This window comes from Nelumbo lutea, chromosome 5 (assembly GCF_056320005.1).
Source record: "Nelumbo lutea isolate HS-2025 chromosome 5, American lotus-T2T, whole genome shotgun sequence".
In the NCBI taxonomy this organism is placed as follows: Eukaryota; Viridiplantae; Streptophyta; class Magnoliopsida; order Proteales; family Nelumbonaceae; genus Nelumbo; species Nelumbo lutea.
Window position 1 is genome coordinate 2,176,326 of NC_142688.1, and position 25,015 is coordinate 2,201,340.

A 25,015-nucleotide genomic window follows, 5' to 3' on the forward strand; every position below is an offset into this window, starting at 1 on the left:
GCCAAGCGAACTCGTACCGAGCTGCCCCAGGATGAGGAGCCTCAAGTTCCAGGCCACACGCCGGAGGATCTGCCTAGGGAGCCCGAGGTGGCTCCGATGCATGAAGCGACAGGGGCCCCTTATGCCGAGACCACTCACACGGGTGCTCCCGCCAACTCGAGTGCTCCTACTTACTCTGGGTCCGCTCATACGTGGGCTGGGCCCTCGGGTTCGGGAGCTCAAGAGGAGTTCAGGAGCGTGTTGTCGCCGAACTACGCTCTTCAAAAGAGTAGGGATGCTACTTTCCCCGAGGAGATCGCGGCGTAGACCAATATTCCCTTGAATCAGGTCGCCTGCCATGTCGTAACTCATACTATGGTGGTAAGTCAGATTCCGTCTGCCTTCTTCATTTCTATCTTTCTTGCTGTTGTCGCTCATTTGTTTCTTTTGGTAAGTGAACTCTTCTACTCACGCCTTAACGGCCCAGGTGGAGAGGAGCTCGCGATAGGCATGAGCTGCTGAGGCAGCCACTCATGCTGCCGAAGAGGCTGCTCGCGTTGCTATGGCCAAGCAGGCGATGTCTCAACGGGATGCCGAGGCCATGGGGGTAGTCGTGAAGCATATGGCGGATCTGAGGTTGGACCTGCAGCATCAGGTCGAATATCTTCAGGAGGACATCAAGGAGAAAATGCAGATCTTTTCCCAAGGTATTGAAGATGCCAAGAAGAAGGCCGTTGAAGATTACATTGCCTCGCCGCGTTTTGACGACCTGATGGTTGATTCTTACAAAAGGAGATTCAAACTGAGCTAGTGGATGGTCCGGAACACGTATCCCGACCTCGACGTTAGTGCCACATCCACTTCGCGTATAACTCAGGAGATGGCCAATGTTGTCGATGGCGAGCCGGATTCTGAGGGCTAGGCAAGGCCTTCGGGTGTCATTGAAGTGCCTTCTGATGGGGAAGAAGTAGCTCCGGGCTTGTAATTTTTTTTTTCTTTTCTTGCAATGAAATAGATAATCTTTTTGGTTGTGTTATTTTTTCCGAACTGATAATATGCCCAATCTGTTTCTTGCCCTGGTTATTGCACTCGCGCGACCTGTTTCGGTGTTTTAATACTTAGTCTCTGCTTCACTTTAGTCTTTGACTTTTATTTTTGCCAAACTGCTAATATGCTCGACTCTTTTTCGCTTGCCTATGCCGAGGTTCCTCTTGTTAGCTCGGCATCCTGGCCCTTGGGCTCTTGTAGAGATTTCGTCCGCTTCTCCTTCTCTTGGCGGTCTATAGGTGGTATCGCCTTAAGTTAACGATGTTCCACGCTCGGCGTACTTGATTGCCTTCTAAGGTTTCGAGCTCGTATACCCCCCCCCCCCGAGCGCTCTCTTTAATCTATAGGGTCCTTCATAATTTGGTCCAAGTTTACCCACGCCAGGTTCGGGCACCATAATCTTACGAAGAACCAGGTCGCTGATTCGGAAGCTTCGCTTCTTTACTTTGGCGTTGTAGTACCGAGCTACCTGTTGCTGATAGGCCGCTATCTAGATGTGCACGAGGTCTCTTACCTCGTTGAGTAGGTCAAGGTTGGTACGTAACTCATCTCCGTTCATCTGATCATCATATGTTTCTAGTCATAGTGTAGGTACTTCGATTTCCACTGGGATTACTGCTTCAGTGATGTAGGTGAGGTTGAAGGGGGTCTCTCCTGTGGCATTTTTTCTGTAGTTCGGTGAGCCCATAAAACACTTGGTAGCTCTTCCGCCCACAACCCTTTAGCTCGGTCTAGACGTGCTTTTAGTTCGCGCAGGATGGCTTTGTTCATTACTTCTATCTGACTGTTTTCCTGCGGGTGCGCGACCGATGTGAAGTTCTGTCGAATTCCCATACTTTGGGACCACTCTTGGAACTTAATATCCTCGAACTGCTTGCCGTTGTCGGAGATCAGTACTCGAGGTAACCCAAAGCGACATACTATGTTCTTCCAAAAGAAGTTTTGTATATTTCGGGCTATAACTGTTGTCAGAGTTTCGGCTTCTATCCACTTTGTGAAGTAATCTACTGCCACTACTAGGAACTTTCTCCCACCTGTTGCTGGCGGAAATGGCCCCAGGAGGTCGATGCCCCATTGTGCGAAGGGCCATGGGCTGGCGAGGTATTTGAGGTCGAAAGCAAGCTGATGGTGGATATTGGTATGCTTCAGGCACTTGTCGCATTTTCTGACGAGCTCGATGGCTTCTGCCTTCATCGTTGGCCAGTAGTATCCTTGTCGAAGTGCTTTTTGGGCGAGTGCTCTGCCCCCAGGTGTCCGCCGCACAGAACTTCATGAGTGTCGTGGAGTACGAGCTCGGCTTCGGCAGGTCGCAGGCAACGCAAGTAGGGGAGCATGTAGGACCGCCTGTACAACCGTTCATCAATTATGACGTATTTGGCTGCTTGGCGCTGCACCCTCTTGGCCGCATTGCGGTCTATAGGGAGGGTTCCATCTAGCAAGAAGCTCGCGAGTGGGTCGATCCAACTCGGCTCTGCTTCGAGGACGAGAGCGACCTCCTCTGTCCCACCGAGAATACTAGGCCGAGGTAAGTCCTCTATGTACACGGTTCTCATGTTGTTGTCACTTTTGCTGGCTAACCGGGACAGAGCGTCGGCCTCAGTGTTCTCTGACCTCGGGATTTGCTTGATGAAGTGTGACTGGAAGTTGAGCAGGGCCTCTTTTACTTTCGCTAAGTATGCAATCATGGAGAGCTCGCGTGCTTCGTACTCGCCCGTAACCTGGCTGACCACGAGCTGGGAATCGCTGCAGATGACTATGAGCTTTGCTCTTACCTTTTGCGCTAGGTTCAGTCCGGCTATCAGTGCTTCGTATTTTGCCTCGTTGTTAGATGCCGCGAACTCAAAGCGTAGTGCGTATTCCAATTTTGTGCCACCCGGGCCGTATAAGACTATTCCAGCCCCGCTGCCTTGCTGGTTCGAGGAACCATCTACGTGAAGGATCCAGTGCTCCTCATCCCAGTTCGCGCTTGGCCTGACCAGGAGAGATGTCACACTGGCTGCTACTTCACGGGGTTCAGACTCTATTGGCTTGGGAGCTCTGGGTTCGCCCAAACTGGGGACCTCAGGCTTAACCTGTTGAGGGGCTTCGAGGCTAAAAGTGCACTCAGCGAAACCTGCTAAGGCTTGAGCCTTAATTGCGGTCTGTGGTTTGTACTGGAGATTGTACTCGCTGAGTTCGATGGCCCACTTCGTCAGCTGACCGGAGACCTCAGGCTTCAGCAAGACTTGTCTTAGGGGTTTGTCGGTTAAGGCGGCGACGATGTGAGCTTGGAAGTACGGGCGGAGTTTTCGAGCTGAAATCACCAGTGTGTACGCTATTTTTTCTATCTGCGGGTATCTCGTCTCTGCTCCCTGCAGAATTTTACAAAAGTAATAGACGGGCCGCTGGACCCGATCTACTTCCTTTATTAGTACCGAACTGACCACCTCGCCGCTCGCTGAGAGGTACAGTTCTAAGACCTCGCCCTCCTCAGGTCTGGCCTTGGCACAGTGGCGAGGTAGGTTTTTAGCTCGTCGAACGCGAGCTGGCAATCTCGGGTCCATTCGAACCCTTTGCCTTTGATTGCCTTAAAGAAAGGCAGGCAGCGGTCTGCTGATTTGGACATGAAGCGGCTCAGAGCGGCTATGCGGCCGTTTAGCCTCTGAACTTCTTTTACTTTCCGGGATGGTCTCATATCAAGGATGGCCTTTATTTTGTCCGGGTTGTCCTCAATTCCGCGTCGGTTGACAATGTACCCTAGAAACTTACTCGAGGTGACACCGAAGACACACTTGTTTGGGTTTAGTATCATTCTATATTGACGCAAAATTTGGAAGACAGAATCCAAGTCTTTTATTAATTCCTGCGAGAATTGTGTTTTGACGACCATGTCGTCTATATAACATTCTATTTTTGTGCCGATTAAGGGCCGAAAAAGCTTATTTACAAGTCTATGGAAGGTCGCCCCAGCATTCTTTAGTCTGAAGGGCATGACCTTGTAACAGTACAGGCCGAACTCGGTTATGAAGCTGGTTTTTTCCTCGTCAGACTGGTCCATCTTGATCTGGTTGTAGCCTGAATAGGCATCCAGGAAGCTTAGCAGTTCAAGTCCCAAGGTCGTGTCCACTAGGCGGTCAATTCGGGGCAGGGAGAAGCAGTCTTTTGGGCAAGCTCGGTTCAGGTCGGTGAAGTCGACGCACATGCGCCACTTGCCGTTAGCTTTTTTCACTAGCATTGGGTTGGTTACCCGGCTCGGGTAATGAACTTCCCTTATGAAGTCCGCTGCAAGGAGATTTTTGACTTCGTCGTCGACCGCCCTCCAACGCTCCGGGGCTAAGTTGCGTTTCTTCTGTCTAATGGGTCTGACTACATGGTCAGTGTTAAGTTTGTGAGTTATAAGGCCAGGGTCAATACCGAGCATATCCGCCGCAGACCATGCAAAAATATCTAAATTTTGAAGTAAGAAACTCACCAGTTCGGTTCGTAGAGGCTCCTTAACGGAAGCACCAATCTGTAGCGTTTGTGCCAGATCTGTAGTCGAGGTTGGGACTGCGACTGTTTCCTCAGTGGGCAAAGCTCGTTCCTTGCCCTGCTCCATAGGCCACTCCAGTTCGAGGTCGTCGGCTGCCTTGGTTTTTTTCTTTAGGGCGGCAACATAGCATTTGCGGGACTCGAGTCGGTCGCCCCGTGCTACCCCTACTCCGAAGTCCGTGGGGAACTTCATTGCCAGATAATAGGTGGAGACCACTGCACGCAGTATATGCGTAATTGGTCGCCCTATTATGGCATTGTATGGGGAAGGAAATCGTGGTTGAGTCTTACCGCACACGGCCATGTGCCGACTTCCACAGGTACTGTTATCTTCCCAAGGGGCTTGACTTCCTCTCCGCTGAAGCCCACCAAAGGAGTGTGCGTGGGCTTCAACTCGCTTTTCTGCAACTGTAATTGGTCGAATGCCGATTTGAAGAGGATGTCCGCCAAACTGCCTGAGTCCACAAGTATGCGCCGGACTTCGAAGTCACTGATCCTTAGTTTTATGACGAGCGCGTCGTCGTGGGGATAATGAACACCTCGCGCGTCGTCTTCTGTGAAAAAGATCGGTTCTTCTGTCTTTGGCCTCTTTGGAGGGTTCTGCTCCTCTCGGGCCGCCTCGCGAACTAACATCCGTGTTGCTGCCGAAGTGCAACCTGCTACCACCGAACTGCCTACTATTAAGTGGATGGTTCCCCGAACTAGCTTCTCTTCTGGGGGAGGTCGCTGCAAGGCTTCGGCTGGTCTGCTGCTCGACTCGGGGGCATCCTTTCCGTGTTCCCCTTGCTGACCTGCTTTATTACTATTGTCATTATGTACAAAATTTCTCAAGTACCTGCGACGGATGAGTCCCTCTATCTCATCCCGAAGATTATTACATTGCTCGGTACTATGACCGTGATCTTTATGAAAACTACAGTATAGATTTTTGTTCCTTTCGTTTGGGTTGCTTTTTAGGCGAGGTGGCCACTTTATGTAGGGGGCGTCCTTGATCGTCATCAAGATCTCGGTCCGCCTTGTGTTCAACGGCGTGTAATCCGTTCGAACTGCTAAGGGAGCTCGGGACGGCTGGCTTGGCTTCGCCTCTCAGGTTTGGCTTCTTCTGTCCCCTGGGTTGGAGGGCTCGCCTTCTCTTTTTCTTTTTTCAACCCCGCCTTCGGTTCTTTGGTTGATCTCTTCCTCTGTTCTCATAAACTTGTCCGCAAGCTTGAGGAAGTCGGCCACAATTGCTGGCTGGTTGGCCACCATGTGCCATTTGAATTCTTTGTGTGTTACCCCTCTTTTGGCCGCTGCGAGCTGTACTGCGGGGTCTAACCGAGGGATCTACAAGCATGCTTCATTGAACCGCTTGATGTAGCTCCGGATGGGTTCTCCTTCTCTTTGGATTACCCTAAAGATACTTTCCCGGTTCTGGGGCACCGCTTGCTGGTAACAAAGTGGGCGGTGAAGATCTGCACGAACTGGGCCCAACTTCTTATTGACCCGAAAACTAGGTTCCGGTACTAGGTGCGGGCCACCCCCCTGAAGGTGGTGGTGAAGGCCACACACATGCATGACTCGCTGGCCCTAGTGAGGTGCATTTGTGACTGGAATGTGTCAACGTGGTCGTTGGGGTCAAAGGACCCATCATACTTGTCCAGAGATTGAAGTTTGAAGTCTCTAGGCAAGGGGATTGCCAGAAGTTCTGATGAAAGGGGGGAAGGAACTGAGAGAATTGGGACGGTTTTTACCTCATTCGAGCTCGTCTCTTCCTTGCCTCTAAGCTCGGGTAGGACACGGGTAGCAGTTCGGCTTCTTCGCCGGCGCCTTCTTTGAGCGGGTCTGGTGCTGGCGCTACTGGCCTCCGTGTTGTCGAGCTCGATGGGCTCGGAATGCTGGCCTGCTGCTAGGGCGCTGAACTGGTTCTCCGTGAGTGGGAACTCGGGCTTGGAGCGCCAAGGTGACTTTGTGGGCGAGGTTCCTGACCCACCTGCGAGCTGCAAGGCGGGGGTGATTTTTCTTTGCTTTCGGCCTGGGGATGAGGTCTGGCTATTGGGGGGTTCTGGGGTTGGGAAGCTTCTCCTCGGTGAGGTCACCCACCTTGAGGGGAGGCCTTAACCGGCTTCGAAACGGGGTGTCGGGGGGAGAAGTGACTGGTTTAGGTGTAGTTGAGGGAACTACTGCTGGTAATGGTGCTGGGAGAGGTGGTGCAGTACCTGGTGTTGCTGGAATTGGTGCTATTGGAATTGTTGCATTTGGACTTGCATTGCCTGCATGCATTGCATTAAATCGTCCAGCTGGTTCTGGCGGGTTGCCAGTGGGATAGCAGTTGGTTTAGCGAAGTTTGTTTCAATAGGGAGTGGAAGAGGGATGTTCAACGAAGGAGGGTTCAGGGGTGCCACTGCTTGTGGCACATTCAAACTGGGGATCCCATCCACTGAAAGAGGGATGGTGAACTGCCCAATGCACACCATGGGAACATGGAGTTGCTCTTTGGTGGTGGCCATTTCTGTTCCACATCCGACACTATTGGAGGAGGCCGTGGGTGTTGGAGTTTTTGAAAGATAGGTAGGTAAGAGAGATTTAGAGGGAGGCTTTTAGAAGCATTCCCACTGACGGCGCCAATTGATGGAGTGCAATCCGACCGGTCTTAGCTGTCAGCGATTTCACCTCTGACTGGAGCGATGGGGAGCCTGAAATGGAGAAGATGAGGGAACTCTGGGGGGAACCCGGTGAGATAACTCCGAAGCTCAAGTTAGTATTCTCTCAAAGGCAAAGTAAAGACCAGATGGCGCAAAGTTCACATACCTTGTTGTTGGGGGTAGGGGGCCTTTTATAACCACTTTGCGCACCCACTCCAAAGCCCTTGTTAGGTCGGGTATGATTACCCTTGCTTCTGTCAGTTCGGGTGTCATCCTTTATGTTGGGACAGAACCGCCACTGTTCTTTGTCGAAGTCGTCTCTTTAACTAGAGATGGCAGTGTCAGGAGCATGGCCGTTTGGAGCGCGGCCGTCAAGCGTTAGATCCCAAGTCAGTCAGGTGCGCCGCCCTTGGGTACGGACTTCCTCGGTGTCAGGCATGGTACGGTTTGTTTGGTTTTGGCGTCCTGGGGGCGATGTGGTGGAGTGGTGAGCGAGGAGAAGTCTTGAGTTCGGAGGTATGTCCTGAATTGCTATAAGGCAGGCCAGTTCAACGAGGTGTGTCCCGAACTGCTATAAGGTAGGCCAGTTCGGCGAGGTGTGTCCCGAACTACTATAAGGCAGGCCAGTTCGGCGAGGTGTGTCCCAAATTGTTACATGCAGGCTAGTTCGGGTTACTGTCTGGTTTGGGGCCGAAGGGAGAGTTTGGGCTCCTAATAAGGAGTTCGGAGCGCTGATAGGGGAGTTCGGTCCACCGGTTTCTCCCCTTGGTGCTCGCGCCTTAGATGTATTTTTGTGCCGATCTGTTGCCTTTGCCACGTGTTGCGTAACTCTCAGGTCGGGCCAAATCTTCTTTCATCAAATACAAACATTAACGCGTAGCCGAAAGAAGTTTGCACTTTGAAGTCGTCCTAAGTACATTTTTGCATTTACCATGATGTAAAAAAGTTTTGGCATTGCAAATAAATGCAATGCAGCGTTTAGCTAAAAAACCGTGAGTCCAGAGGTTTATCTGAAGTGCAAATATAAATCAGGAGAAATATATCCACTATATTTACTTGCACAAGTATGTCAAAGAACATCAAGATACAATTGTAAGCAAGAAACTCTAAATGAATTTACTTTCAAAATCATTTTCGCGTCGAATTCGCTCCGTTCTCAGAACGTATTCATATTTCGCTCAAACATCTCAATTACTACATTTCTCCAAGAAAGTTGAATCAGACTTCGAGAAATTAACAGAGGGCCTTTTTCGATGCTCAGCGAACTACGTTCCTCTTTCTCCTATAAGCTTCTTAGAGCGATCAGCACGTGTTTATGGAGAGAGAACATCTGTTGTTTATGGGGGTGTCCGGTTTACATGGAGAAAAACGCTAGAACGATGTGTCAGCCTTGCTTCTGCTCTGACCCAGAAGGGGATTTCCCGAGGGGACGTCGTAAGTTAAAGCTTTTGTTCGTTTCTTGTATCCTTGTCTTCTGGGCTTCTCTTTGTTTTTGCATCTTTTTATTCTGCGATGAATTACTTGAACTATTTCCCTGATTTTATCTTCTGGGTTGTTGTTTAGTTCTGTTTTTCTTTCTTGGGTTTCATTTTAACTATACGATTGACTCTTATTTTTTTTATTAAGTAGGATACTTTTGAACTTTAGTTTGTTTTGCATGCAGTGTGTTTTATTGACTATGTTTCCCGTTCCCCCTTTGTTCATTGTTGTCTGGTTTTTCTTCTTGTAGTCTTAAAATATTCTGTCTGATTAAATCCCCTTTTCTTGATCATCCTGCTTGATGTTTCTGTTTGTATTTCATTTGTTAGTCTTTGATAAATCTCTATTAACTTGAAGGAAGATTTTAATTGAACTCTTAGCTACTTATAAATAGCTTCACCAGAACCAGAAAACTGTTAAAGAAATCGGTGAATCAGCATGCAAAGTTTGTATTTCATTGAATACTTTTCTTGCTCATCCTGTTTGATGTTTCAGTTTCTATTTCATTTGTTAGTCTTTGACGAATCTCTATGAACTTAAACGCAGATTTAATTGAATACTTAGCTACTCATAAATAGCTTCATTGGAACCAGAAAATTCTTAGGTGAATCAGCATACAAAGTTTGTATTTCATTGAATACTTTTCTTGCTCGTCCTGTTCGATGTTTCAGTTTGTATTTCATTTGTTAGTCTTTAACGAATCTCTCTTAACTTAAACGCAGATTTTAATTGAATACTTGGCTATTTATAAATAGCTTCATCATAACCAGAAGGTTGCTAAGAAATCGGTCACTCAGCATATGCAAAAGTTGTTCCTTTCATAATTATTGAGTTTTGGTTGTTCATTTCCCAGATTCCTTTTGAGCTCCTAGTGTAAAATGTGTTTTATTTAGATGGCTTAACATCATTTGATTAGACTCTAGGTTTGTTCTTCCTGTAGAAGGATGATAAATTTTGCTAATGTGCATCAGATAACAATGCAATAGGGATAAAGCATCACAGTTCCATATCCAATTCCTTGGAAATTGGAGTGGTTGGCACACTGTTTTAGGATTGGCTGAGCTTATCCTGTTTATGGGAGAAAAACAATTCGGAAAAACAGAGGTTTGTCTTGTATTTAAATCTTGGCCTCATTTATACTCTTGTCAATGCATTTGTCTTTAGTGTCCATCAAATGTATTGGCAGTTACACAAGAGGGCCCTGGAGGTTCAAAACAAGCAAACAATTGCTAGAAATGTAAGATCAGTTCAGCTTTGTTAATTTGAACATGTCCCACATTAGGAAATTAATAGGCTTCTTACCTTGGAGAATCAATTGCAATGATCTAGCTATGCCAACTCAACTGTCAAAGCTGTGCTGTTATAGATTATATAGAAGGATTAGATGGGACTACAGTTGCTACAGCAGCATCCAGAAGGTACTGTTGGAAACAATATATTTTGTAATGTTGTTCACAGTGGAGACAACAGAGAGAATGGAAAAATCGAATGCAAGTAAAAGAAGAAAAGATCGTCTGTTAACAACGAATGAGAAGCATGCTTGTGACATTCACATTGACCAACCAATCTAAAATGAGCTAAACCAAACAGATTCTTTTTAAGGTAAATCTCTTAAACTACCCCTAATGTTTGTTTAATTGACTAAGTATACCCTTACTGTTTATCTATTGTCTAATGCTACCCCTACTGTTTCTGACAATTGACTAGCTATACCACTACCGTTAACATACGTTAATGCTCGACCCCATGTAACTTATTAATTTTTTTTTAAAACTCAATATTACCCTCATCCTGTTCATCTCAACACCAGCAAAACCTTCTTTGGTCGTTGAAGTTCTCAGACCTCCCCCTCCCCCTCTAGTCTCTCTCTCGTCATCAAAATGGTGGCAGAAAAATGATGTTCAAGCCACCCTCTTGTCATTTCAAAACCTCCATTGGGCTCAAACAGAACGCTAATCCCAAAACTTTTGGTTGTGCGATGGAGTTTCTCTCCGTCGAACTGGTAGCGCTGTCATCAGGTGTTTCCACCGACTTTGGGAGGCATCCGATGAGTACCAACTTGTCGAAGGAGAAACTTCGCAGTCTTCGTAGTTTTTGCCTTCATTTATGCCCTTTGACGGTGACATTCCTCGACCCGTCACCTGGCATGGCCGACAACTGCATGTGGTGGTGGTGGTTTTAGTAGCAGCAGTAGCAGTAAAGGAGAACCAGGAGGATGAGATCGGAGAGGATGAGGAGGAGGAAATTGAAACTCTAGATTGATGTTCATCGTTGGCTTCGTGGCTATGGTCTTTTGATCTGGAGGTGAAAAGGGAGGTGAGCAGAGAGAACTTGCTGTATTTCTTCTTACGACCATGCGCGGCGGTGTTTGAGGTGGGACCCACTTTATGAGTACTGTAAAATTGTTGATCGAAGTGATTGTGGTGCCGGGAGGAATCGTCCGAGTGGCGGCAAACGTAAGGAGAGATGGAGTGGGGAAAGATCAACGGCGGTGGATGTGAATCAGATTTCCAACGTTCTTCAGCTTGGGTTTGGACTTGAGTAGCGATGAGAGCGAGAAGGCGCTCACGGAGACAAACGTAGACGCTGACACTACTACTGAGGTCAGAAAATGCTTCTTGATGATGCGCATTTTGGCAGCTCCCGGCTAGCTAGTGACTCAAATGCCTGGTTGAATAATCCCTACCTGGAAGGTGGCTTAGACGCCTAGCTGAATGGTGACGAGCTGGAGAGGTGGCTCTGATGCCTAGCTGAATTGTGACAAGCTGAAGAGGTGGCTTTTGATGCCTAACTGAGTGGTGACGAGCTGGAGAGGTGGCTCTAATGCCTAGCTAAATGGTGACAAGCTGAAGAGGTGGCTCTGATGCCTAGCTAAATGGTGATGAGCTGGAGAGGTGGCTTTGATGCCTAATTGAATGGTGACAAGCTGGAGAGCTGGCTCTGATGCCTAACTGAACGGTGACGGGCTGAAGAGGTGGCTCTGATGCCTAGCTAAATGGTGACGAGTTGGAGAGGTGGCTCTGGTGCCTAGTTGAATGGTGACGAGCTGGAGAGGTGGCCTTGATGCCTAGCTGAATGGTGACAAGTTGGAGAGGTGGCTCTGATGCGACCTGCAAGGAAACAGTGTTAGAGTGCCCGGGGTGGGCACTCTGATGCTTAAGTTAGTGATTCAAAAATTGCACATCTACTTGGGTCTTAGGGGCTGATACCCTTATATAGTTGGGTTGTCGTGGGTCTTGCGAAACGCTCCTGGAATCCTTGACCCACGACATAGAGGTCCATTCCGCTTTGGAAGGAGGATAATGTGCCAGTTAATAAGGCTTACCATTTTCCTCCGATTCGGGCGGGATGAGGATAAGGCCTACGGTTACGTGGTGTGATCCCGAAAGGTTCGGAGGCAACTGGCAAGCTTCTAGAAAGGTAGGTTGCTAGGTGGGCGACAGAGGTAGATCACCAGGTTGCCAAGTCGGCGACAGAGGCAGGTCGTCATGTCAGTGACAGAGGTAGGTCGCCACGTCGGCGATAGAAGTAGATCGCCAAGTCGGCGGCAGAGATAGGTCTCTAGGTCGGTGGCAGAAGTAGGTCGGCAGTAGAGGCAGGTCACCAAGTCGGCAACAGAAGTAGGTCACCAGGTCGGCAACAGAGGCAGGTCGCCAGCTGGGACCCCATTTTGGCTAAGGCAAGTTGTCACCTAGGTGATGCTGGGATGCAGTCCAGCTGTTCTGATATGCCATGTGTCATGATGTCAATGGAGGGCCAAATCTGCCCTCATCACTTACACCTCATTTACCCAATTTGCATCGTTACCTCTCTCTCTTTCTTCTGTCTGCTAGTGCCATGTTCTATTCTTATGGCTAAATTTGTTTTGATCATCGTTCACATAAACCCAGTAAAGGAGGAATACAATTTTTCAGGTTGCCAACACACAAGATCTTGATGACACAACAACGAAAAGTGCAAATGATCCGTCTGGGAGGGAAGAAACATTGTGGAGGGTTGTTCCTCATGAAGGTTTTCCGAAAGATCGATTGCAGTGGTCAAAGCTGCAGTATCCATGCTTGTTGAAGAAGTTGAAAGACTGTATTACTTATTTGACTGTCCCTGTCAGATGGCCCTTAATGGAGCCACCAGAGAGTTCTCTTCACTGCTAAGTGGAGGTCGTCGGATCAGAGTCGGCCCTGTTTTGTTTCCCCATCTCTCGATCCCTGTTTTGTTTCCCCATCTCTCAATCCCTGTTTTGTTCCGCTCACTAGAAATGGACATATCTACACGCCTCTACCTTCCAAGCAACACCCACCAATAGAAATGTTGGACCGAGTGGCCTATGGCCCTCGATATATATCATCCTCGACGTGTAGGACTATCCGTAGGCCAACGGGAATAACCACACAATCAATGGAGTATTTGCTTTATGTGGACCAGCATGCACACACAATCAACACATATTTTTCAATTATTATTATTATTATTATTATTATAAAATAAAGTCTGTTTTGACTTATCACTTTTAAACTTGGTCCACTAGAGGAGTAATTGGTTGAGAAAATGTCTCAACAACCAGGGACAAGTGTCTCATCCTAGTGGAGGCTAATCCCAACTGTTTAGAGAGATTTGTGGGTGGTTCCTATCCATTGGAACAAACCCAACAGTCATAAAAGGGTCTATAAATAGAACCCAAAATATTGAGTGCACTTGAACTATTAAGAACATTTTTCACTCTCAACATAACACTCTCTTTTAATCTCTCTTGATTATTAGCAATTCTAGTTGTGGTAGAAAATTGCCTCCACTTTGGGCTGTTGAAGAAGTTTGGGCCCCGTGTCCAAACTTGGCAAGAGTTCCTGGATTTTCACATTGTATCATCACAACCTTCAATGGTATCAGAGCCAACTTCAAAGCTCATTTGGCATGGTGGAGAGGATACATAGAGCCACTGGATCTGTAGAAAAGAAATTTCTGTCGTTTTCTTTCCAAACCAGGTGTGATCGTTCCACTCCCAATTTTGGGTAGTTCCTATCCATTGGAACAAACCCAACATTCATAAAAGGGTCTATAAATAGAACCCAAAATATTGAGTGCACTTGAACTATTGAGAACATTTTTCACTCTCAACATAACACTCTCTCTTAATCTCTCTTCATTATTAGCAATTCTAGTTGTGGTAGAAATTTGCCTCCACTTTGGGCTGTTGAAGAAGTTTGGGCCCCGTGTCCAAACTTGGCAAGAGTTCCTGGATTTTCACATTGTATCATCACAACCTTCAATGGTATCAGAGCCAACTTCAAAGCTCATTTGGCATGGTGGAGAGGAAACATAGAGCCACTGGATCTGTAGAAAAGAATTTTCTGTCATTTTCTTTCCAAACCAGGTGTGATCGTTCCACTCCCAATTTTTTTTTATTCTTTTTTTCGAAATTTGTGATTGGGTTGTTGCTCATGTACTTTGGCCAAATCATTCTCATTAAAATATTATTTCCATGATTTGAATATGAAAATCTTTGGGTTTATGTTTGTTTAAACATCAAATATTCTTTTAATTTTAATAGGCCAAAGCATTATAATAGTATCGAAATTTCGTACTTTGATTGAGTTGTATGCATTGCATACCTTTAAATTTGTCTTCTTTTGTAGTTACAAAAATCATTCTTTTGAAGCAATCATAATCTTTCGATGATTCAGATTTGGTTTTTGATAAGTTACTAAATAGGTATTTATGAGATTAATTTTAGAGGCTATTGTGTTTTCCTTTTATTTTAGTAAAATCACTTTCAAAGATAAAGTAGTGTGTGATCATCTATCCATTTGAATTTGGATTGTTCTTGAGCAACCTCTAAAATGGTTACATTCAAAAGAACGACTTGATTTACTGGGCCTCTAACTACTTGTCGCCGTTTAATCTCCTATGGTGTCTTCTACACAAAAGCCTTAGAGGTTTTCTTTTTCTTTTTTTGATTTTCCAAAGTAATAAATTGGGAATTAAAAAAAAAGAGAAAATTCTTGAGTCGGCCAAAACTTTGTGAGATTTTTTTTTTCTCCAAGTTGTTATCTATTTGACTCACATTGAAAATTATAACTTTCTTTTGGTTATAAAAATTTGTTGCATATTAATCCTACTTTTTTTAGTGATTGAGAATAGGATTTTGATAAGCCATTAAATAGTTGTTTTTGGAGTAATTTAGTGGTTGTTTAATTTCCTTTTATTTTTTAGGGAAACCACTATCTCAAATAAAGTGGCACGTGATTATCTTTCCTCCTAAATTTTTTGTTTATTCTGAATAACCTTTAAGGCTATTAAAATTTTCTTCTAAGTGAATCGGTTGAATAGGATATTAATCAGTAATTACTTGCTATTTAAATATCCTATTTAATGTCCCATTTTATTTCCTACACAAAAGGCAAGGTTTTTGGTTTCCTTTTGTCTTTCTAAACTAATAGCAAAAACTTTGATTACTCAGGGATTGGGAGTGTTTAGTCTTTCCATTTATTTTATCCTTTCTAATTATTCTCCTCAAATTAAATTATCCTTTGTTACCCATTTGATTCACGATTGGAAAATAAATTTCCTTTAGATTACTAAAAAAAAAAAAAGTTGCATGTGAATCCTACCTTTTAGTTGCTGGATTGTTGATAAGCCACAAATAGCCATTTATAAAACTGATGATTTAGTGAATTATTTAAATCTCTTCTTATTTTGGGAAATTATTCTCCAAATTATAGTGGCATGTTTTATTAACTTTTATGATCATTATAGGCATTTGAACATTTTTGGGTTCTAAATTCCTATTATTAAATCTACCCTTTTGTTATTTAGTTTTGTTCAAATTGTCGGCTAAAAGAAAAAAAAAAGGAATTGCAAGAATTAATATCATGTTGAAGTTCAAAAAAGAAAATGATACTACTTGATTAAAGTTTCAAATGAGAAAATTTTGGATTTGCATCTCTTTTTCATTGAACTGCTGCATTAGTATTTGATTAACATTGGAGTAATGAAACTTCTTTCTCATAATATTCCTGGATTTTAGTGATCAAAACTTACGAAATAAAAATGGAGATATCTCATATCTATTTGCTAGAGTGATTTATTGGGCCACTTGATATATATTTTTAATCTCTGTTTTTTGGTATATTACTCTCCTAAAAACTCTTGTGCCCATTTTCCATTTTGAAACTAAATTGTTTTTGTAAGTTGTTCTTCTAAGATTAGCACCTAAATGATTCAATTGTTGGATAGTTAACCACTAGTCACTACTTACTCCTATTTAATTTCCTAAAAAAAGATCATTAGAATTTTTTGGACTTCCCTATTTATGTTAGAATTGATTTGTCTCTAATAGGGATCTAGCATATCTTTTGCCTACCTTTATCTCTTCAAGATAGCATCTTATCCTATTAAATCTCATTTGAATTTCAAGAGCAACAATTAGCATATCAACTAAACTTTTTTAATTTTTGGACACCATGTACTAGAGGTCCAACGACTCTTTGTCTCTTTTATTGCTTCTTGGAAATAATAGGCCATGTTAAATTGCTTATTTTTCATAATTTGCGTGATGGACTTTCTTAGATGATGGTTTTTGAGAATTGTATATAGGTCACTACATTAAATTGCTGAAAAATCATATATCTTTGTAAAAATATTTTGATTACTACATAATATTTGAATAATTATTATATGATCCTCAATTCTCTTATAGTTGCAATATAGTCTTTGAATTGTTGAAACGTTTATTGTTTAGTCCTTTATAAAATATCATACTTCAATCCCTAATTTATACATATACTCCCTCAGGATTGTAAAATTAAGAATAGAAAATGTACTCCTAAAGTTTAAAATAATAAAAAATAATATGTTCCTCAAAAATTAATTTTATATCGGGTTCCATAAAAGTTAACATGGCTAATATTGCATTTTGATTATCTTTCACAAACTTTTCAAATTCTTTATTTGTCTTCAGAGATGTCTCATCTTTTGGAGATAAAGGAATTTCCATGTCTACTATGTAATTTATCTCTTCTCTTTCCAAAATTCTCCTAATTCTCCTTTTCCACATATGAAAATTAGTTCCATTTAATTTCTCAATTTTGCTCAATTCACTAACTACAGCTGATGATCCTCCCATGCTTCCCATTCCTACTTTTTTTTTTTTAGTGTGTACTATTTCACTCCCACTATCCTTGTTCTTCCTTAATTAATAAGGATAGTAATGAAAATGCAATGGTTGAAGCTATAATTGATACATATGATAAAGTGATTGAAACTAATGTAGAACTTTTAATTGAAAAGTATTATGCATGTAAGATGGTTGTATCCACCATATTAATGTATAGCCAAGGAATTAGCTACTACCAAAGATCCTATGCCTAAGAAAATGCAAGTATCCACCATATTATATAGCCATCAGAATCTTGAGAACTTGTAGGGATAACATTAAACCTATCTGATACAACACTAAATATGCAAAACCTCCCTACTTTATTTGCCCTTGAATCAAAGAGGGAAAACAAAAAGAAAATATCACAAGCAATGATGGCAACGTCAAAAATAACAAGGCTAAAATGAAAATGAAGATGTCCCTCAACAAAATGAAAAATTCAAGGAAAAATATGAGGGAGAGAATACATGGAGAAAGAATTCAAATAAAAACTTCAAGAAAAGGTTTCAATGTTACCATTGTGGAAAATTGGGCCATACTAAGTGCATTTGTAGAGAATTGAAAAATGAAGAAAAATAAAGGAGAAAATGAAACAAAGGATATCATATGCTAAATCACTCCTTAGTGGGAAATATATTGAAAAAATCCTAAGTATTGAAATTTACATAATAAATAAAATACCCATTAAGACTATGAAATGTGGAATGGTAGGAAGCAAGAAAAGGGTAAAGTGTTCCTAGAAGATTCCAAGGGCTACACATGGTACAAAAGTGATTAAAAAAAATACAAATTCTAGAGGATGAAAAAAAAAGGAATATGTAATGCATAAATTAAAATAAACATTATATGGATTAAAATGAGCTTCTAAAAAGTGGTCTTGCACTTTTCACAATGAGTTATGGATATAAAAACTTATACTCATTAGTGGGAATTCTCACATGATATTATGTATATATATAAGAATAGTGGGAGTTCTTACATAAGAAAAACCAAATTATGGTTAGCTTCTAAATTTGAAAGGAAATATATAATGTGTAATGTCAATTTCTTTTACTAGGTATTAAAGGGAAGAATTCCTCTCTTTCACAACAATCCTATGTTGTATGCTTTTACAACCGCTAACAGCAGCAGTAATGGGCGATTAATTCAGAGTTTAATGGATAGCAGCACTAATGGGTGATTAACTCAATGTTCTCACCTTATCTAATTCAGTGTTCTCATCTTATCTAATTCAGTGTACTCATCTTATCTAGTAGGGAGTCTTATCTGTTCAGCGTTCTTATCTAAATTCAGTAGTATAGATCAGTTAAAAGTGGGATTCTTATCTTCTTGTAATCTCCTATTTAAAGGAGCTAATGATATTCAATAGAGGCATCGAAATTCTCAGTCAAGACAGAGTAGAGGAGAGTTGGTGATCTCTTGAACAAATCACCATAGCCAAGATAGGTTCCTCAAGAAAAGGGAGGAACAAGGGAAAACAAGAGGTTTTCCCCGTGGACCGGCCCGTGACGAGATCCTATTCGCAGGCCCTTAACAATTTGGTATTAGAGCAAGGCGTCATGGGTGACCTTGAGCAGTTGACGGCTAGGGTTCATGAACTGGAGCACAAGCTTGTGGAAAACAGCACGAAGGTGCACGAGATCAAGGAAGACGTCCGAGAATTAAGGCGCATGATGGAGCTCTATTTTTCTAGCAAGGAGAGGAATCCAGAAGGGGCTGCAACCACAAACGGCCGCCGTTCAGACACGGCAGAATCGTCCGGCGAGCGGCAGGTCGTCACCCAGGGAGCCGTGATCGTTCCCAAATACAACAGGCTGGAGTTCCCTTCCTATAACGGTGCGGGAGATCCGTTGGGATGACTGTACAGATGTGAGCAGTTCTTCCGCAACCAACGGACAGAGGACTGAGACAAGGTAAGCTTAGCCGGATTCCACATGACGGCAGAGGCGTAGCCCTGGTTTTATAGATTAGAGCAAGAGGAACCCGGGCTCAGTTGGACCTAATTCAAATCCTACTGCCTTCTCGGATTTGGGCCCCCATTAACAAGCAACCCATTAGGCGAGCTAATCAACCTCAAACAGACGGGAACGATGGCTGAATATCAGCGTCAGTTTCAGACCCTCCTTGCAAGAGCATCATCGGTACCACCAGACTAGCAGGTCGACATGTTCACCGCGGGGTTAGCAGAAACTTTGAGGGTGGATGTGGAGATGCAAAATCCCCCCAATCTGGCTACTATTATGAATTTGGCTCGCGCTTTTGAATGCAAGCTACAACTCAACCGCAGAAGTATCAGTATGGGGAGGCCTCAAACAGCATGGGCACCCCCGAAACCACTCGGCATGGCCCCATCTTCTGCAGCCAGTCGGGAACAGAAACCATAGTCGAGTCACGGTTCCAGATCGACGTCCAGTTTGGAAAGCAGCGTGGTGGCACCCCCTATTAAGCACTTGTCCAGGGCTGAGATGGTGGAATGCAGGGCGAGGGGACAATGTTTTAATTGTAATGAACTTTACTCAGCAGGGCACAAGTGCAAGAGACTTTTCTGCCTCCTGGTGGAACAAGAGGAAGATGAGGATGAACCCTCTTCATTGGAACTCGATCCAGGAGGGCAAAATCATTCCACTTATCCTGGATTCCTTTGACTGTGTTTCAAGACACCCATCCTGAATTCGAGCTTGAGGACAAGCTCTTAGTCCAGGAGGGGAGTAATGTTGTGGATGCTTTTACCGCCACTAACAGCAACAGTGATGGACAGTAGCAGTAATGGGCGATTAATTCAGAGTTTAATGGATAGCAGTAGTAATGGACGATTAACTCAGTGTTCTCATCTTATCTGTTCAGTGTTCTTATCTAAATTCAGTAGTATAGAGTAGGGGGTTCTCCTAAAAGTGGGATTCTTATCCTCTTGTAATCTCCTATTTAAAGGAGCTAATGATATTCAATAGAGGCATCGAAATTCTCAGTTAAGACAGAGTAGAGGAGAGTTGGTGATCTCTTGAACAAATCACCATTAAGGCGCCAAGATAGGTTTCTCAAGAAAAGGGAAAACAGGAGGTTTTCCCTGTGGACCGACCCGTGACGAGATCCTATTTGCGGGCCCTTAACATCCTACTTGGATAAAATTATTTTGATTGAAAATATTTAATCTGGTAAGAACTACAACTAAGAAGGGAAGAAAATTATGTAAGGAAAAGGCTCCACGAAAAAGGAATAAGAGAAAATGAAAACAAATACATATGCTCAAATGCATTAAAGGTATTGCTAGTTAATATTAAAATAACATTGGAAATTGCATTAGAGATTGGGTTGATTGAAAAGCATATGCTACTACAACATCATTATGTTCTTGATGTATGTAAAAAAAGAATATGAATTGAATACATGCCAGCATGTGAAATAGTTGCCAAACCGATGACCAAGCCCAATTTAATTGTTGGGCAATTTTAAATGGCACGTGAGGTCAGTAGGACTACTGGGCAGCTAGTACATCTTGGGCCTATACGGCCAAGTGGGAGATGTTGGACCGAGTGGCCTATGGCCCTCGATATATATCATCTTCGACGTGTAGGACTATCCATAGGCCAACGGGAATAACCACATGATTGATGGAGTATTTGCTCTGTGGACCAGCATGCACACACAATCAACACATATTTTTCAATTATTATTATTATTATTATTATTATAAAATAAAGTCTGTTTTGACTTATCACTTTTAAACTTGGTCCACTAGAGGAGTAATTGGTTGAGAAAATGTCTCAACAACCAGGGACAAGTGTCTCATCCCAGTGGAGGCTAATCCCAACTGTTTAGAGAGATTTGTGGGTAGTTCCTATCCATTGGAACAAACCCAACAGTCATAAAGGGTCTTTAACCCAAAATACTGAAGAGTGCACTTGAACTATTGAGAACATTTCTCACTATCAACATAACACTCTCTCTTAATCTCTCTTGATTATTAGCAATTCTAGTTGTGGTAGAAAATTGCCTCCACTTTGGGTTGTTGAAGAAGTTTGGGCCCCGGGTCCAAACTTGGCAAAGAGTTCCTGGATTTTCACATTGTATCATCACAACCTTCAAGAAATTGTCTTGGTAAAACCAAATCCTCTATCAATGTTCACCTGAGGTAAAAAAGATGAGGCAGAATGCATAAGAAATATCTTTTACTGCAACGGCACCAACTTTCTGATGTAAAACATCTATTGCAGTGTGGGGGTTCCTCGAATATTGAACGCAGTTGCAACAACAATGGAGATGAGGAGAGGAATAACGAGAGAAGAGAGATCTGTAGCGAAGTGATTGGTAAGGCAGAGAGAACGAAGTTGAGCCTCCGAACGTCAGTCTCTTTCCATGGCCAACTGTTCACCGATTGGATTTTATTTTGAAATTTAAGGAATAGTGGAGGGCAAATTCGGCATTTTATTTTTTCTGTTAGCACTTAACAGCAATGTCAATTTTTATAAACAGTAAGGGATAGTTTAAGAGATTTATCCTTCTTTTTACAGATGCCAAGTATTTACCCATGTCACTGTGCCCTCAATATATTATCCTTCTACCTACTATCTCTTATGCTTCCTTTTGAGATGTTAGAATCTTTGGTTTTCCTTATTGATAGTAAGTTTGTCTTGCATACAAAAATCTCCTCTCTCATTATTGGACAGTGCAGCTAAATTCCCCCAAGGTTACTAGCTGAATTTTTCTTTTCTTCTAATCTTTAACCCTTAAGTTTATGTATTTTGCCTAGTGCTTTGGAGATGGCATCGGAATAAAGCTTTAGTCCATTTTGAGAGCTACTAGATGTGTTTCATAATCTAAATTGATGGTTATCTTCTGGATAATCTCCTAATTAACTTTGAATTGTTTGGACAGGTTGCTGTACTGGCCCCCAACATCCCAGCAATATATGAGCTGCATTTTGGTGTTCCAATGGCTGGAGCTGTTCTTTGTACACTTAACACACGGCATGATTCAGCCATGTTATCTTCTCTTCTAAGGCACTCAGAGGCCAAGATGATCTTCGTAGATTACCAATTACTTGAAGTTGCCCGTATAGCAGTTGACCTTCTCTCCAAGACAAGCCAAAAGCTACCTCTCCTGGTTGTAATCCCTGAGGCTGATATCCCATCCACGACTGTTGGTAACATGAATTTCACTTCTGATTACTTGGAATATGAAAGCCTCCTAGACATTGGCAAACCTGATTTTGAGACTAGACGGCCAAAGGACGAATGGGATCCTATAACCTTGAATTACACTTCGGGCACATCGTCAAGGCCCAAAGGAGTGCTCTATAACCACAGAGGTGCCTATCTTAATTCACTTGCGACAGTTTTTCTCCATGGTATGGGGCCAATGCCTGTTTACCTATGGACCGTGCCCATGTTCCACTGCAATGGTTGGTGCCTCATTTGGGGAGTGGCTGCTCAGGGTGGCACTAACATATGCCTTAGAAAGGTATCACCAAAGGGCATATTTGACAGTATTGTTCTCCACAAGGTGACCCATATGGGTGGCGCACCTACTGTCTTGAACACAATTGTGAATGCAGATGCCAGTGATCGGAGGCCACTTCCACATAAAGTTGAAGTTATGACAGGTGGTTCACCACCACATCCACATATCCTGTCCAAGATGGAAGAACTGGGTTTTGGTGTATCTCATCTATATGGCCTAACAGAAACTTATGGTCCAGGGACCGTTTGCACTTGGAAACCCGAGTGGGATTCTTTGCCTCCCAGCCAAAGGGCGAAGATCAAATCCCGCCAGGGGATATACCATGTTGGGCTGGAGGAGGTTGATATAAGAGATCCCATCACCATGAAGAGTGTACCTCCGGATGGGAAAACAATAGGGGAGGTGATGTTTAGAGGTAACACTGTGATGAGTGGATACTTCAAAGATTTAAAAGCTACTGAGGAAGCTTTTAGTGGTGGTTGGTTCCGAAGTGGAGATCTTGGGATAAAACATGCTGATGGATATATAGAGTTGAAGGACCGATCAAAGGACATTATCATTTCAGGGGGAGAGAATATAAGTTCAATCGAGGTTGAATCGGTATTATTCAGTCATCCAGCAATTCTTGAGGCTGCAGTCGTAGCTCGACCCGATGATCACTGGGGGGACACGCCTTGTGCCTTCGTGAAATTAAAGGAAGGAAAGAACGCCAGTGCCGAAGAGATTATCAAATTTTGTCGTGATCGTCTACCACATTATATGGCCCCTCGAACTGTTATATTCGAGGATTTGCCGAAGACTTCTACGGGAAAGACACAAAAGTCTGTCCTCAGGGAAAAAGCGAAGGCCATGGGCAGCCTTACCAAAGGGAATACCAACAAGAATTGAGGGCTAAAGCTTATGGAGTTTGATATTTCTGTGTCGTTTTTTTATATTGATGCTGACTATTTCAAGTTTCTATTCAACTCAGAATGAAACTAACTTGTGACTTGTGCGAGTTGATCTGATCCTTCAAAAGTTTGCTCGTCTTGAGCAAAAGAGCGGTTCCGAATCTTCTGATTAGCCCCCCTGAATTTTATTTTGCAACAAAGAGTCAAACACCCTCCTTAACTTTGGATTCCAGCATTTTTTACTGTTATTGGCATTCCATGGAATATTTTTCGTTAAACATTTCTTAAAGCCCCAAACTATTTTATGTTTTTTATGAGATCATTTTTTCTTTTCACTTGGTTTTTCCAATTTCACTCTTAGGTTATGTTTGGTTTGAAAGCAAAATCAGGGAAAAGAAGGGAAAGGTAGAGAAACTCATACAAGGTTTGTAAAGATTTCTTCACCTTTTCTATCCTTTCTCTTCTTTTTTCTTCAAATCAAACACAGCCTTATTGTTTTTTTTTTTTTTTTTTTTTTTTTACTTTCTTTCAACAAATTCACCTTGACAATGCCGTAAAATAATTACATTTTTGAGAACTATTTGTGCTTTAGAATGTTTATTTTTGGCATTTTAATATTTGTTGTTGTCAGCCCATAGAATTTCGAATTGGCAATTAAATGATTTTACTTTCACAGGCAACCCGGCCATTAGCAAGTTAGGGGGAAAAGCACTAGAATCTAAAAGTTTTTGAGGTTTAAAGATGCATGGTTGCCAATGACATCATATGGTGTACGGAATGACAGAGCTGATTTACATACAAATAAAATAAAGATAAAAATTAACCAATTATTCCAGAATGCTGGCCAGTGGAATATGGATCAAGTAAATAACTTGTTTGAAGGAGTGGAGAAGACCTGTTACCTAATCGAGGTGTCAGCATGGTTTTCAAAACCGGACCGGAAAAACCAGGAACGGGTCAGGTGATTGGTTTCGTTTTTCATCAAAATTGGATTTTTGTTAAAAAAAAAAATGTTGATTTGGTTAATAAATCGCTGACCCAGGTGATTGAATTGTTCGAACCGTTCAATAATTTTGACCATTTTTTTATTTTTTATTTTTTTGTTAGAACGGACCAACTGTCTGGTTCGAACGAATAAACTATTCGACCCGAGAACCGGACCCTAAACAGTTTGCTATCTGAGTCAGTTTTAAAAACCTTGGGTGTCACTAAAGACCAGTTAGTTTGGAAGGGTACTAGAAATGGGTGCTACATAAGAATTCAAGTTTGGTAGTGTTTATAGTAAAATGATTCAATCATCTAGAGCAAGCGAGAAAAATATAATTAGAGAGCTATCCGGACAAAGACAAACTCAAATGAGGAATTATTAAGAGGAATATGAAGAGAGAAATTAAAAGGAATGTGAACTATGTCACTAACTGATGAGTATTTACACTATTTACTTGTCACCTGTGCATTTGCACGAGTTGTTTGAATACAAGCAGGCATACGCTTCAATTCTCAAACAGCTGATGAGACAATGATAGAAAGGTAGGGGTGTTAATGGACCGATTTTGAATTGGACCCGTCTAAAGCAAAATTAATTCGGATGGATGGATGGACCAACAAGACATATTGAATTGGACCATTTCAGACCTGATGGTCAAAAATATTTATTGGATTGGATTAGACTTGGTCCATTTATAATGAGTTTATATTGGATTGGGTTTGATTTAGTCAATATCTGGACCATTGATAGAAGATAAGAATATAAGTGTCAATGGATGAGGTTTGGGTTAGAAATAATCTAAACTAAAACAAATTTGAACAGATTGGACAGTGCAAATATTGACTTGGACCAGTCCAAAATATTCATGGTCCATAGGTAATGGACTCACATT

At 42.8% G+C, this 25,015-nt stretch overlaps 1 protein-coding gene across 3 annotated transcripts; it reads left to right on the plus strand.

The window, feature by feature from the left end:
• Nucleotides 1-8,153: 8,153 nt before the first annotated feature.
• Nucleotides 8,154-23,298, plus strand: LOC148849792 (butanoate--CoA ligase AAE1-like). Of its 3 annotated transcripts, none has more exons than XM_088946734.1 (3): nt 8,225-8,618; nt 21,411-21,472; nt 21,661-23,298. In XM_088946734.1, the coding sequence occupies exons 1-3, from the start codon at nt 8,411-8,413 to the stop codon at nt 23,131-23,133; spliced, it is 1,743 nt and encodes a 580-aa protein (XP_088802860.1). In that variant the 5' UTR covers nt 8,225-8,410; the 3' UTR covers nt 23,134-23,298. The 3 variants fall into 3 exon arrangements, with proteins under 3 accessions (XP_088802859.1, XP_088802860.1, XP_088802861.1); XM_088946735.1 differs by lacking the exon at nt 21,411-21,472 and adding an exon at nt 9,608-9,740 and having other exon boundaries at nt 8,453-8,591; XM_088946733.1 differs by lacking the exon at nt 21,411-21,472 and having other exon boundaries at nt 8,154-8,591.
• The last annotated feature ends 1,717 nt before the right edge of the window (nt 23,299-25,015 follow it).